The 14,777-nt window shown below is 41.0% G+C and overlaps 1 protein-coding gene across 1 annotated transcript in view; it reads left to right on the top strand.

Moving 5' to 3' along the window:
* The window catches only part of LOC126195737 (uncharacterized), a 238,177-nt gene that overhangs the window by 210,311 nt on the left and 13,089 nt on the right, over positions 1 to 14,777 (top strand). The window contains exon 10 of the mRNA XM_049934364.1: positions 12,062 to 12,223. Within this exon, the coding sequence (XP_049790321.1) occupies positions 12,062 to 12,223 (162 nt within the window). The remainder of the gene's footprint in view (positions 1 to 12,061; positions 12,224 to 14,777) is intronic.

The raw sequence follows: 14,777 nt of genomic DNA, 5'->3' as shown, positions 1-14,777 counted from the left end.
ATATGAATGTGCATGATGAGGAATAAAGCAGGTGACCCTCAGTCATTACTGGCAATTTTTTGCAGAAAGTTTATGAAAAAGTGGGAGAGAATACACGCTTTGTGATTTTGACATTATGTAATGAGTTTCCTCTAGTGTCAAGAAGTTTACTTTATGCAGTTGTTACAGAAATTTTAAATTATTGAAAGTTATGCTTATGCAGGCTACCAAAATGCTGACTGAGATGCACAAAAGCAAATTATTTAGGAATAAAGAAGATGACTCACCAAAAGGCAGAAGCACTGCATCATCAATAGGTACACAAACAAAAGACACAGAGCTTTGCTAGCTTTTGGAATAAACTTCCTTTTTCAAGCTTGTAGAAAACACACACACACACACACACACACACACACACACACACCTGCCTCCCTACATTGTGCTCAGTCACTCTTTGATGTTCCTAGATTGGTACTGTGAGGTAGATGACAAGTTTTGAAGCCAAATTGTCAGAGGTGATTAAATGTGGTTGGCTTACAATACACTTTAATCAAAGCAGCAATCCACGGAATGGTGGCATTCAATATTATCCAAGAAAGTGATATTCAGGCAAAACATTCCAGCCCAGAATATCATGTGTACAGTTTTTGGGACAGAAGGGTGGTGTTGCTTGTGGAATTTTGTCCCTTGGTGACAACGTAAATTTTATGACTTATTGTGAGTCCTTAAAAAAATTGTACCATTCAACCCGAAACAAAAGGCATGAGATTGAGTAAGGGGATCATTTTGATTCGTGATGACAAGTTTTGAAGCCAAATTGTCAGAGGTGATTTTCCGTTGTTTAATTCTAAATCAGGAGTACAATATGATAACTGTTACCAGGTAATGCCTGTCCACATATGGCCAATTAAACTCAAGAGCTGACTGGAACATATGGCTGTGAACAACTTTATCACTCTCCACACAGCTCCAATGTAGCACCCAGTGACTACCATGTGTTCCTGCATTTGAAGAACCATCTGAGTGGTCAGCACCACGATGATGATGATGTCAAAATCAGGCAACATATTTCTGTATGAGGAAGGTATTCATTAGATGGCTGTAAGTTACAATGGGAGCTATGAAGAAAAATAGATGAAAGTTCAGGATCTCATGCGAAAATAAAATTGCTAAGAAAGGTCTACTTTTTTATTGTTATTTCAATACAGTATTTACTTTAAAAAACACACGCATTGTATTTATGTTGCAACTATGAGAACAAGTCAGGTTCCGGTAAGAGCAGTTTTTACCTACCAACTTAGCTTAACCATCTGAAAGAATCCTGAAATATCAACAGATACGTAACCTCTGCTACTGCTGTGCCTGATTGTCACATTGTATGCTGCTGATTGCATTGTAAGATACTACTTCAAACCCATGCCATACAATGTTTGTTGGACATGTGAGGCATGTACCTGTACAGCTAAATACACTATGTGATCAAAAGTATTTGGACACCTTGCTGAAAATGACTTACAAGTTCGTGGTGCCCTCCATCAGTAATGCTGGATTTCAATATGGTTTTGGCCCACCCGTAGCCTTGATGATAGCTTCCAATAGCAGACATACATTCAATCAGGTGCTGGAAGGTTTCTTGGGTCTTGGGGAATAGCAGCCCATTCTTCACAAATGCTGCACTGAGGAGAGGTATCAATGTCAGTCAGTGAGGCCTGGCATGAAGTCGGCATTCTAACACATTCTGTAGGATTCAGATGAGGACTCTATGCAGGCCAGTCCATTACAGGGATGTTACGTCATGTAACCACCCCGCCACAGGCCATGCATTATGAACAGGTGTTGAAAGATGCAATTGCCATCCCTGAATTGCTCTTCAACAGTTGGAAGCAAGAAGGTGCTTAAAACACCAATGTAGGCCAGTACTGTGATATTGCCATGCAAAACAACAAGGGATGCAATCCCCTCCTGAAAAATATGACCACACCATAACACCACTGACTCCGAATTTTACTGTTGGCACTACACACGCTGGCAGATGACGTTCACCGGGCATTCGCCATACCCACACCCCGCCATCGGATCACCACATTGTATACTGTGATTTGGCAATCCACACAACATTTTTCCACTGTTCAATTGTCCAATGTTTATGCTCTTTACACCAAGCGAGGTGGCATTTGGCATTAATCGATGTGATGTGCGGCTTATGAGCAGCTGCTTGACCATGAAATCAAAGTTTTCTCACCTCTCACCTAACTCTCATAGTACTTGCAGTGGTCCTGAAGCAGTTGGAATTCCTGTGTGATGGTGCAGATAGATGTCTGCCTATTGCACATTACGGCCTTCTTCAACTGTCAGCGGTCTCTGTCAGTCAACAGATGAGGTCAGCCTGTACTCTTTTGTGTGTTTCCACTTCACTATCACATCAGAAACCTAGGGATGTTTAGGAGTGTGGAAATCTTGCATACAGACATATGACGCAAGTGACATCCAATCACCTGACCACGTTCGAAGTCCGTGAGTTCTGCAGAGTGTCCCATTCTGCTCTCTGATGATGTCTAATGACTACTGAGGTCGCTGATGTGGAGTACCTGGCAGTAGGTGGCAGCACAATGCATCTAATATGAAAAATGTATGTTTTTGGGGGTGTTTGGATACTTTTAATCACATAGTGTAGGTAGACCACAAGCCACCTTACAGTGTGTGGTGGAGGATTCCCTGTACCACTACTTATCATTTCCTCTCCTGTTTCACTTGCAGATAGAGTGGGGGAAAAATGACTGTCTATTTGTCTCCATATAAGCCCTAATTTCTCATATCGTATCTTCATGGTACTTACGGGCAATGTATGTTGGCAGCAGTGGAATTGTTCGGTAGTCAGCTTCGAATGCCAGTTCTCTAAATTTTTTCTAAAGTGTTTCTTGAAAAGAATGTTGCTTTCCCTCCAGAAATTCCCATTTACAGGTGACCCACTCTTTCCTAAAATTCTCCCAAGAAACTGAAGTCAACCATTCACCTTCCCTACCACAGCTGTTACAAGCTCATTCCATCTTGTATCGCTTTGCAATATTACACCCAGATATTTAAATGACTTGACTGTGTCAAGCAGGACACTAGTAGCAGTGCATCTGAACATTACAGGTTTCATCTTCCTACTCATCTGAATTAACTTACATTTTTCCACATTTAGGATTAGCTGCCATTCATCACACCAACTGGAAATTTTGTCTACGTCATTTAGTATCATCCTACAGTCACTCAACTTCGACACCTTACCATAATCTAAAGCATGATCAGCAAAGGACCACAGATTGCTGCCCACCATGTCTGCCAAATCATTTATGTATATAGATAACAACGGCGGTCCTATCACACTTCCCTGGGGCACTCCTGATGGTACCCTTGTCTCTGATGAACATTCATCATCGAGGACAACATATTGGGTTCTATTATTGAAGATGTCTTTGAGCCACTCACATATCTGTGAAGTTATTCCATATGCTTGTACTTTTGTTAAAAGCCTGCAATGGTGCACTGTGTCAAATGCTTTCTGGAAACTATAAATATGGAATCTGCATGTTGCCCTTCATCCATAGTTCGCAGTATATCATGTGAGAATGTTAACTTCCCTTATGAAACCTACACTTGATCATTCAGCCTCTGTCAAAACAGTGTATCTAACACTTTTTATTGCACCACACATTAATGTTTCCTTCCTCTCGTCACTGATGGTGCATAGGGAAGATCACTGTTTGTTGTAATGTTATTGCCTACTATCATTCTTCATGAAGTTAAATGTTATGTGGGAGTTAACTGTAATTGCTACTTACTTGAGATAATTCACAAGTATTTTTGCAATATAATTTAAAGTTTTCTGAAAGCAGAAAATGTACATTTTTTATGCAACTTATGTCTAGGCCCTCATGTTGACTTGTACATGATCAACCTATTATCTGTAGAAAGTCCATGAGTTCATTTTTTAATTTTGCAGGACTTATTTGGAACATGTTTTATCAAGTTAAACTGCTGGAATAACTTTGTTGTGCTTATTCACTCTATTGTCTGTTCATGTCACCTCCCACCTTACATTTGTACAGGATGTTCACATGCTAGAGAACTTCACCGTCTTGGCCAATCAACAACATCTTACTGTCTCCCTTGATAAGATCGTACTCGGAACTAACTTCCAATAATGTTGCCTGCCAGAAAGATTTTGACACCAATTCAAAGATAATACAGTCCAAAGGAAATACACCACAAAGATTTATTTGAGTTAATGCAAAATAATATTTGTTCCTTTTAAGACCTTTTTACACTTGTTAAATTAACTTGAATTTATAAAACTAAATTTTTAAACTCAAATAATTAGTCATTATCTCAGTTGGAAAAGACAAATAATAAAATAAAAAATACTGGTAGCTGATTTTAGTGGATGTGGCAAGATCACAGACATAATTAATTATTTATGCAGTCCCTACTTCAAAAGTAAGTCTGTAATTATTTGTCAGAATTCGTGTATGAAAGTGAGAATTCCACATCATAAACTGAATACACCAATACCCATAGACACAATCTTGCATACCTTAGGCACATTACATTGTGCACCTCAGTTCACACTCAAGAATTTAGTAGTTTCTGCTATGAACATCATTCCTTAAAGTTTCTGAGTACATCATTGTTATCAGATCTGCAGCTTCTTATTTTTCTTCTTCTTCTTCTTCCTCCTCCTCTTGTCTCCTTGCTAAAATTTCTCAACATTTTTGTTACATTCTCTCATGTGCCCAGTGGTCACTTCATTTTCCCCTATGTATTCATTTTGCTGCTAAATGGAAATTTAATACAATTGATGAACATACTTTCCAACAGTCCAACTTCCACCAAGACAGTATTTCATATGGTGCCATCTCTGTGCTATTCATTGCCTTTTCACAATCTGATGTTTTATAAATCTGCATTTTTGTGCTGCTCCCACAAAGGCTCATCATATACAATAAAAGAAGGAAAAAAGAATTTGTCTCAATTTTAGATGTTGCAGTAACATTCTGTCAATTGCTCTAGCATCAGTTAATATGCAAACACGTCAATTTTTTGTGCTTTTCACATGTTGCTAGTTAGCGTAACATTCATAATGCTTCATAACTCCATCTCTTAACATTCTTTTTATATCTTGTTCTGCAATCATAGGTGCCCACAAGGGAAAGGGGGGAGGGTGGGGGAGGCGGCATGCAAGAGGACACACTTGCCGCTCTTGCAATCTGGGTACATCTCCTCCCATGAAATAGCAGCAGAAGTGAAGCTGTGAGGGCTGGGCATGGCATCCTGCTTGAGTAGCTCAGCAGCTAGAACATTTGCTCCTGAAAGACAAAGATTCCAAGTTCAAGTCTCTATCCAAAACACAATTTAAATCTGCTAGGATGTTTCATATCAGTGCACACTCCACTTCAGAATGAAAATTCATTGTGTAATGTCTTCAACCTTTCCTCTGTCACTTCTTCATTCAGCCCTTAGGGAGCTGCAGATAGGAGCCAGCCTGACACCCTGGAGCATGGATCTGTTATTAATACCCAACATGATAATACTGCAGCAGTATACATGCCAATCATGCATCCTCTCCCACTGATACACATTGAAATTACGACAGTAGTTTACCGTTTCTCTGTGGAAAAAGAAAATCCCTAATGGTTTGTTGCTTCCACATTCAATTCTATATGACAGAGCAATTATAGTACACTCAGAAGAATAGAACCATGATGTATTGTAGGTGTGTAGATCTATACTTAATGTCAACACATCAGTCAAAAAAAGAAAATACCACTTTCTGTGCTAGAAGTGAGGGACAACTGTGTGAAATTTAAAGGTTAAAAAAAAAAGTGTTCTCCCGGGCTTGGACCTGCACCATATGCAGTCACAGTGCTACAAATTCTGCATTCCAGTTGGCATGCTGATCAATAATGTGACAAACAGGAGAGACAAGGATTACCTCGGTGCAGTCCCAGACTGCAAAAAGTTCATTTTACCAGCCAATTTTAGGATTGTTTTTGGAGGTTTTCCACATTCATTTAGTAGAATACTCACCTCAGACTATACTTTAGATAACCAGTCTAACAAGAGCTGCTCTCAGAACACTTTTTTCCACCTTCAGCTATGCCTGTGAACACTAAAAATACAGATCTTTAAGTTAATGTAAAACATCCATTAATGTGAACAGACATGAAGTTTTATAAGAAAACAAAGTGTTGTAAATTGCATTAGAGGTGAATGAGTCTTTCTTGTGTTTCCTGTTTCTCCATTACAAGGTGTGTTAATGTGACATTTTTGTTGATACCCCACAGGATTTTCTCAGTAATTCCTACTTGTTTTCCCTTTTCAGACTTTTAGTTTTCTGTTTCAACCTAACATTACAGAAGTGTGGAAAAAATATTTTTGTGGATATTTTCTGGTTGTATTTCATAACTCAGATATTCTGAATATAATCATATGAGGATGTAATTTCAGGCTGTTGAATCAAACAGGTGGTATCCATATTCATGTGACTAACATAAAAAGATGTACTGTGAATATACTATTGAAATGCACAGCATTTAGGTATTAGAGAAAACTAGTGCACTTTAAAAACACTAAGAAGATAACTTTCAAAGTTTTGAAATAGAATAAGTTATGTGTACTTCTTGTCAAACTTAATTCTTGGGTGAAACATGCTTCACACTCATTGTATCAGTTACACAAAATCTGGCAAATCTTGAATCTTACCCCCTCAGGGAAAAATGTTTTGTGGATGGCTGTATCCATGACATTCCTTTTTGCAAATTGAAGAGGGTGAGGTTTTGTAAAGAATGTTTCATATTCCTGCATCCAATAAAAATATTGCTGTACATTTTTGCAGTACATTGGCCTAAATATTTTTATACACTCATTCAAATCATAAACCCTCCCTAATTTCTGTCATACATTGCAATTTACGTCTTTCTCTACTCTGATATTTTCTGCATCAGCACATAGGAATCCATGGGGATTAATTGCAACCCCTGCATCATAGTAAGACTTAATTGCTCATCACTATCATTTATTCATATCACATACTCTATAAAAATAATTTTTCTCTCATTAACGTCCTTCCACATAATCATATAATTCTCAAAGAAACTTATGTATTGTGTCCAAACATGTAACTGATGTAAAATATCCTTCCTGTTATATTACAAACCTCATCAGCACCCGGTCATGTACTGATTTACTTTTGTTACGAGCTACTTTGGATTTTCCAAACACACGTACTGAAAATGCACATAGTTCTTCGTACAAATTCATTGCTACCACACTGACATTTATGCCACTGTTCAGCAGAGCACCAATCTCCATCCTAAGAATTTTTGTTTCCTAAATTGACATTAACATTTCGTTAGTGTTGCAACTACCAAATTTATGTGTGTGCCATATCATAGTTCACAAGTGAAGTTTGTGTTTTATTTGGCCAGTAGAGGCCATCTGGCCTGCTAATACGACAGCAGCTGTGTGCACAGCCTGCCGGCTGCACCTCCTGTTGGACTAATGAATATGTAGGCCAGAGCGCCAGTCTCCACTGACCACTTGTGCATTGCTTTTATTGTATCTTGTCTTTTACTTGTGTGAACTGTGTGAGCAATGAATAACAGTGCAGTGTTCTTTGATTACAATACTTACTGGCAAGAAGGATGGGATTCAACTCCACATGCCCCACTTCAATCATTAGTCCTTTGAGTATAATTTCCATGGAGGTAGTGCTTATATCTCTTCTCAAGCAACAGCAGGTGCTGACAGTTGCTGTTTCCAGTTTAACAACTACACTGACACAACCTGCGACAAGGCCAGCAACATATCCACCACTGTTCTCTGTGTATGACAATGCAGTAAAAGACTGGAATGCTTACAAAAAATGCCTGCGGCGACATTTCCAGGCATTTTGGGCAACAGATGTAAAACATGCAAGACCCTTTTTTTGTCATGGCTGTGTCAGCTTACCCCCTTACAAGAATCTTAAAGTCTTTCTTTCAATCAGAATAGTGAGTTACTTTCTACCTAACACTGTAAATGTAAGCATGTTATTGCTGCTCAGTGAACTTCCAATGTCATCCACAAGGTCATTTATGTATATTGTGAATAGCAACAGTCCTACGACACTCCCCTGTGGCACTCCTGAAATCACTCTTACTTCGGAAGACTTCTCTCCGTTGAGAATGACATGCAGCATTCACTTACCTAGGAACTCTTCAATCCAATCACACAATTGGTCTGATAGTCCATATGCTCTTACTTTGTTCATTAAATGACTGTGGGGAAGTGTATCGAACGCCTTGCGGAAGTCAAGAAACACGGCATCTACCTGGGAACTTGTGTCTATGGCCCTCTGAGTCTCGTGGATGAATAGCGCGAGCTGGATTTCACACAATCGTATTTTTCGAAACCCATGCTGATTCCTACAGAGTAGGTTTCTAGTCTCCAGAAAAGTCATTACACTCGAAAATAGTACGTGTTCCAAAATTCTACAACTGATCGACGTTAGAGATATAGGTCTCTAGTTCCGCACATCTGTACGACGTCCCTTCTTGAAAACAGGGATGACCTGTGCCCTTTTCCAATCCTTTGGAACGCTACGCTCTTCTAGAGACCAACGGTACACCGCTGCAAGAAGGGGGGCAAGTTCCTTTGCGTACACTGTGTAAAATAGAACTGGTATCCCATCAGGTCCAGCGGCCTTTCCTCTTTTGAGCGATTTTAATTGTTTCTCTATCCCTCTGTCGTCTATTTCAATATCTACCATTTTGTCATCTGTGCGACAATCTAGAGAAGGAACTACAGTGCAGCCTTCTTCTGTGAAACAGCTTTGGAAAAAGACATTTAGTCTTTTGGCCTTTAGTCTGTCATCCTCTGTTTCAGTACCATTTTGGTCACAGAGTGTCTGGACATTTTGCTTTGATCCACCTACCGCTTTGACATAAGACCAGAATTTCTTAGGATTTTCTGCCAAGTCAGTACATAGAACTTTACTTTCGAATTCATTGAACGCCTCTCGCATAGCCCTCCTCACATTACATTTCGCTTCGCGTAATTTTTGTTTGTCTGCAAGGCTTTGGCTATGTTTATGTTTGCTGTGAAGTTCCCTTTGCTTCTGCAGCAGTTTTCTAACTCGGTTGTTGTACCACGGTGGCTCTTTTCCATCTCTTACGATCTTCTTTGGCACATACTCATCTAACACATATTGTACGATGGTTTTGAACTTTGTCCACTGATCCTCAACACTATTTGTACTTGAGACAAAACTTTTGTGTTGAGCCATCAGGTACTCTGAAATCTGCTTTTTGTCACTTTTGCTAAACAGAAAAATCTTCCTATCTTTTTTAATATTTCAATTTATGGCTGAAATCATCGATGCAGTAACCGCTTTATGATCGCTGATTCCCTGTTCTGCGCTAACTGTTTCAAATAGTTTGGGTCTGTTTGTCACCAGAAGGTCCAATATGTTATCGCCACAAGTCGGTTCTCTGTTTAACTGCTCGAGGTAGTTTTCAGACAAAGCACTTAAAAAAATTACACTGGATTCTTTGTCCCTGCCACCTGTTATGAACGTTTGAGTCTCCCAGGCTATATCCGGCAAATTAAAATCTCCACCCAGGACTATAACATGGTGGGGACATCTACTTGAAATATTTTCCAAATTATCCTTCAGGTGCTCAGCCACAACAGCTGCTGAGCCAGAGGGCCTATAGAGACATCCAATTACCATGTCTGAGCCTGCTTTAACCGTGACCTTCACCCAAATTATTTCACATTTCGGATCTCCGTCAATTTCCTTCGATACTATTGCACTTCTTATCGCTATAAACATGCCTTCCCCTTCACTGTCCAGCCTGTCTCTGTGGTATACATTCCAATCTGAATTTAGAATGTCATTACTGTTTACATCTGGTTTCAGCCAACTTTCTGTCCCTAGTACTATGTGGGCGTAGTGACCGTTTATTAATGAGAGCAGTTCTGGGACCTTTCTATAGACGCTCCTGCAGTTTACTATTAGCAGATTAATATTGTTATTCTCTGTTGAATTTTGCCTACTCCTACCTTGCCACGTCTCAGGAGGCGTCTTGTCGGGCCTAGGGAGGGAATTATCTAACCTAAAAACCCACATGTGCACTCCACACGTACTCCACTAACCTTGTAGCCACTTCCTGCGTGTAGTGCATGCCTGACCTATTCAGGGGGACCCTACATTTCTCCACGCGATAGCGGAAGTTGAGAAATTTGCACGCCAGATCTCCCCAGAATCGTCTGAGCCTCTGGTTTAAGCCTTCCACTCGGCTCCAAACCAGAGGACCACGATCGGTTCTGGGAATGATACTACAATAGAGCGAGGCTTTCCGCCTTCATCCACTCCGCCAACTGCCTGTATGAACTGAGGATGACCTTTGAACCCAGATGGCAGGAGTCATTGGTGCCAACATGAGCAACAATTTGCAGTCGGGTGCACCCAGTGCTCTCTATCGCCGCCGGCAGGGTCTCCTCCACATCTCAGATGAGACCCCCCGGCAAGCAGACAGAGTGAACACTGGCCTTGTTCCCGACCTTTCCGCTATTTCCTGAAGGGGCTCCATCACCCGCCTAACGTTGGAGCTCCCAATCACTAATAAACCCCTCCCCTTGTGTCCCTGCTCGGACCTTGCTGAAGGAGCGGCCACATGTCCACTCACAGGCAGAGCGGGCGATACCACACGGCCAGCCTCCACATTGACCCTCCGTCTTGTGCGCCGCGAACACCGCTACTCCGCTTGGGGAGAGGGTGGCCCAACCCCACCCGGTACCCACGAAGATGTCTCGACAGCAGGGACAGTGGGTAAAGCATGTAACACCTGGGGTGTACCATGCAACACACCAGACTCCCCACTGCCGTTACACTCTGAGGCAGCAGCCTGAAGACGGCTGACGGTGGCCATCAACATGTTCAGCTGTTCGCAAACAGTGGCCAGCTCCTCCTGCGTCCGTACACAGCAGTCACACATCCTATCCATCCTAAGAAATCAATTTACTGTAGAGAGTTAATCAAGTTTTAACTAGACTGCTAATTCAGTAAAGACGGCTTAAAGTTGAATAAACTGTGGTTACTAGACACTTCTTGTAGAAGACAATGAAAATAGCACTACCTGTCTCTGGACTGTATACAAAACAAACACTAGCACTACTGGCACTGTGGCTGACTAAAGGAACCCTCTCTGATTGTATTCAAAACAAACATGAAATCTGTGTAACACTATTACTAGCACTCGACAATTAAAGCTTCCTAAAAGCAAAAACACACGGAAGAAGAAGTGACAAGTAAGAAAAACGCAGTTCAGATGTAGCTCGCTGCACAGCAGACGTGACACAGACGGCAGTTACGACTACACTGATGCTACTGGCACTATGGCTGACTAAAGGGGCTCTCTCTGACTGTATTCAAAACAAACACAAAATCTATGGAACACTATTACTAGCACTTGACAATTAAAACTTCTTAAAAGCAAAAACACACAGAAGAAGAAGTGACAAGTAAGAAAAATACAGTTAATACTTAAATTAACGTAGCTCGCTGCACAGCATACATGACACAGACGGCTACCGAGGCCAGAGACTGCAGTGAGTTGTGTTTGCATGAGTGTGTGTGTGTGTGTGTGTGTGTGTGTGTGTGTGTGTGTGTGTGTGTATGTGTCTGTGTGTGTGTGTGTGTGTGTGTGTATGAGGGCACACACGCGTGTGTTATCTAATTCTGATGAAGGCTTATTTGGACAAAAGCTTTGGTGACAGCCTTTTTGTTGTGCCTATCCACGACTCAGTATCTCCACTATGTAGTGAGTAGCAACTATCCTTTTCATAATATTATCATTCTTCCACTCTGGATTTTCCATTGTTTCAATCTATAAGCTATGTACACTCACTCTGTGACAAAATAACTTTGGCTTGTATGGTCCCACTGAACCTGGTAAATAAAAAATGAAATAACCACAATTTTTAAATGACTTCCTTGTGTTTCTTTTTTATGTTGCAAATAATTTATTTTATGCAACTTATTTATTTTTCACAGACCCTTTGCGACCCTATGACAATGTAGAACGTACATTTCCGGCAGCTGATGTATCAAGAACTAAATGTACGTTGTTCCTGATGATTATCCCCTTAATAGGAGTTGTTTGTGTTTACCTCATACTGTATTTCTCAGATGAGGAGGACAAAGAGAAAGTGAAAGGTAAAAGCAATGAACTGGTAACTGAAAATTTCTTTGCACTTTATTATATTAAAAAAATTTTAATTTCTGTAATATCAACTAGAATATTACCTTTGTATTTTATATGATATTTACACTTAAAGTATATTATTTTAATTTTAGTAGGTATTACACTCACAGACCAAAGATGATATCATTGCATCAGACTTTAGACCACTGCAAATACTATCAGATTTTTATGTCCCTACAATTTGACAAACTACATCTCCATCGACATTCATACTCTGCTAAACATTATGAAGTGCATAGGAGAGGGGGTATTTTTCAGTGTGCAAGTTAATAGTACCTATTTCCATTCCATAAACATATTGATTGTGGTAAGAATAATTGCTCAAACACTTCTGTACATTAATTAGTCTAATTAGTCAGATCTTGTATGCATAATCCCTGTGTAGGGAGTTGTAGTATATTCCTAGATTTCATACTTCAAGTTTGTTATTGAAACTTTGTAAGTAGTCTTTCACAGGATAGCTTACATCTATCTTCAAGCATTACCCAGTTCCGTTTTTTCAGCTCCTCTGTCACACTCTCCAGTTGGTCAAATAAACCTATAACTGTTTATGCTGCCTTTCTTTGAACACATCTGCTATACCCTGTCAGTCCTATTTGGTTTGGGTATTACACACTTCAGCAATATTCTATGATGATATGCACAAGTGTTTTGTAAGCAATCTCATTTGCAGATTGGCTGGATCTTATCAGTATCCTACCAATAAACAGGAATTTGCCATCTTCTTTTCCTAAAATTGAGCCTATGTGATTATTCCATGTCCTGTTGTCACAAATTGTTGCACCCTAGTATTTAAGAAATGAAAAATAGAGGATGGAATGTAACAATATTATGAAAATAATAGTTGCTACTCACCATATAGCGGACATGCCGAGTCGCAGCTAGGCACAAGAAAAATACTGTCACAAAATAAGCTTTCAGCCAACAAGGCCTGTGTCAAAAATAGATGACGCAGACACACACGCACGCACGCACACACACACACACACACACACACACACACACACACACACACACACACACGCACGCCCAAGGGCGGGCATAGGGAGGGATAGCAGGGTAGGGGTAGGGGACAAGTGTAGAGCATGCAGGGATGAGATGGAGAGAGGGTAGGGCAGCTATGCAAAGTCAAGAGGTTACACGGACGGCGGGGAACAAGGGGAGGGGCGGGTGACTGGAAAAGGAGAGAAGTAGAAAGACTGGGTGTATAGGTGGAATAGAGGGCTGTGTCGTGCTGGAATGGGAACAGAGAAGGGGCTAGATGGGTGAGGACAATGACTGACAATGACTAATGCCGGGAGGATTATGGGAACATAGGATACATTGCAGGAAGGGTTCCCACCTGCACAATTCAGAAAAGCTGGTGTTGTTGGCACAGGCTGTGAAGCAGTCATTGAAATGAAGAATGTCATGTTCTGTGACGTGCTCAGCAACAGGGTGGTCCAGTTGTTTCTTAGCCAGTTTGTCGGTGGCCATCCATGCAGACAGACTGTTTGTTAGTTGTCATGCTCACATAGGATGCAGCACAGTGGTTGCAGCTTAGCTTGAAGATCACATGACTGGTTTCACAGGTAGACCTGCCTTTGATGGGATAGGTGATGTTTGTGACAAGACTGGAGTAGGTGGTAGTGAGAGAATGTATGGGACAGGTCGTGCATCTATATCCATTACAGGGATATGAGACGTGAGGTAAGGGGTTGGGAGCAGGGGTTTGTAGGGATGGACGAATACATTGTGTAGGTTTGGTCGACCACAGAACACCACTGTGGGAGGAGTTGGAAGGATAGTGGGCAGGACATTTCTCATTTCAGGGCATGATGAGAGGTTGCCAAAACCCTGGCAGAGAATGTAATTCAGTTGCCCCAGTCCTGAGTGGTACTGAGTTATGAGGGGAATGCCCTTCTGTGGCTGGAAGGTAAGACTTTGGGAGGTGGTGGGTGACTGGAAAGAAAAGGCACAAGAGATTTGTGTTTGTATGAGGTTGGGGGAATAATTATGGTCTGTGATGGCCTCTGTGAAACCCTCAGCATATTTTGAGAGGGACTGCTTATCACTGCAAATTCAACAGCCATGGCTGGTTAGGCTATGTGGAAAGGACTTCTTGGAATGGAATGGGTGGCAGCTGTTGAAGTGAAGGTACTGCTGGTGGTTAGTAGTTTTAATATGGACAGAAGTACCGATGTAACCATCTCTGAGGTGGAGGTCGACATCTAGGAAGGTGGCTTGTTGGGTTCAGTAGCACTAGCTGAAATGAATGAGGGAGAAGCTGTTGATGTTCTGGAGGAATGTGGATAGGGTGTCCTTACCTTCAATCCAGATTGCAAAGATGTCATCAATGAATCTGAACCAGGTGAGTGATTTAGGATTCTGAGTGTTTAGGAAGAATTCCTCTAGATGGCCCATGAATAGGTTGGCAGAGGATGGTGCCATGTTGGTGCCCATAGCCTTAGCCTGGATTTGTTTGTAGGTAATGCCATCAAAGGAGCAGTAATTGTGGGTGAGGAT

Source organism: Schistocerca nitens, chromosome 7 (assembly GCF_023898315.1).
Source record: "Schistocerca nitens isolate TAMUIC-IGC-003100 chromosome 7, iqSchNite1.1, whole genome shotgun sequence".
Classification (NCBI taxonomy): Eukaryota; Metazoa; Arthropoda; class Insecta; order Orthoptera; family Acrididae; genus Schistocerca; species Schistocerca nitens.
Note: the sequence above shows the minus strand (reverse complement) of the source record. Positions and strands in the feature narration are given on the sequence as shown.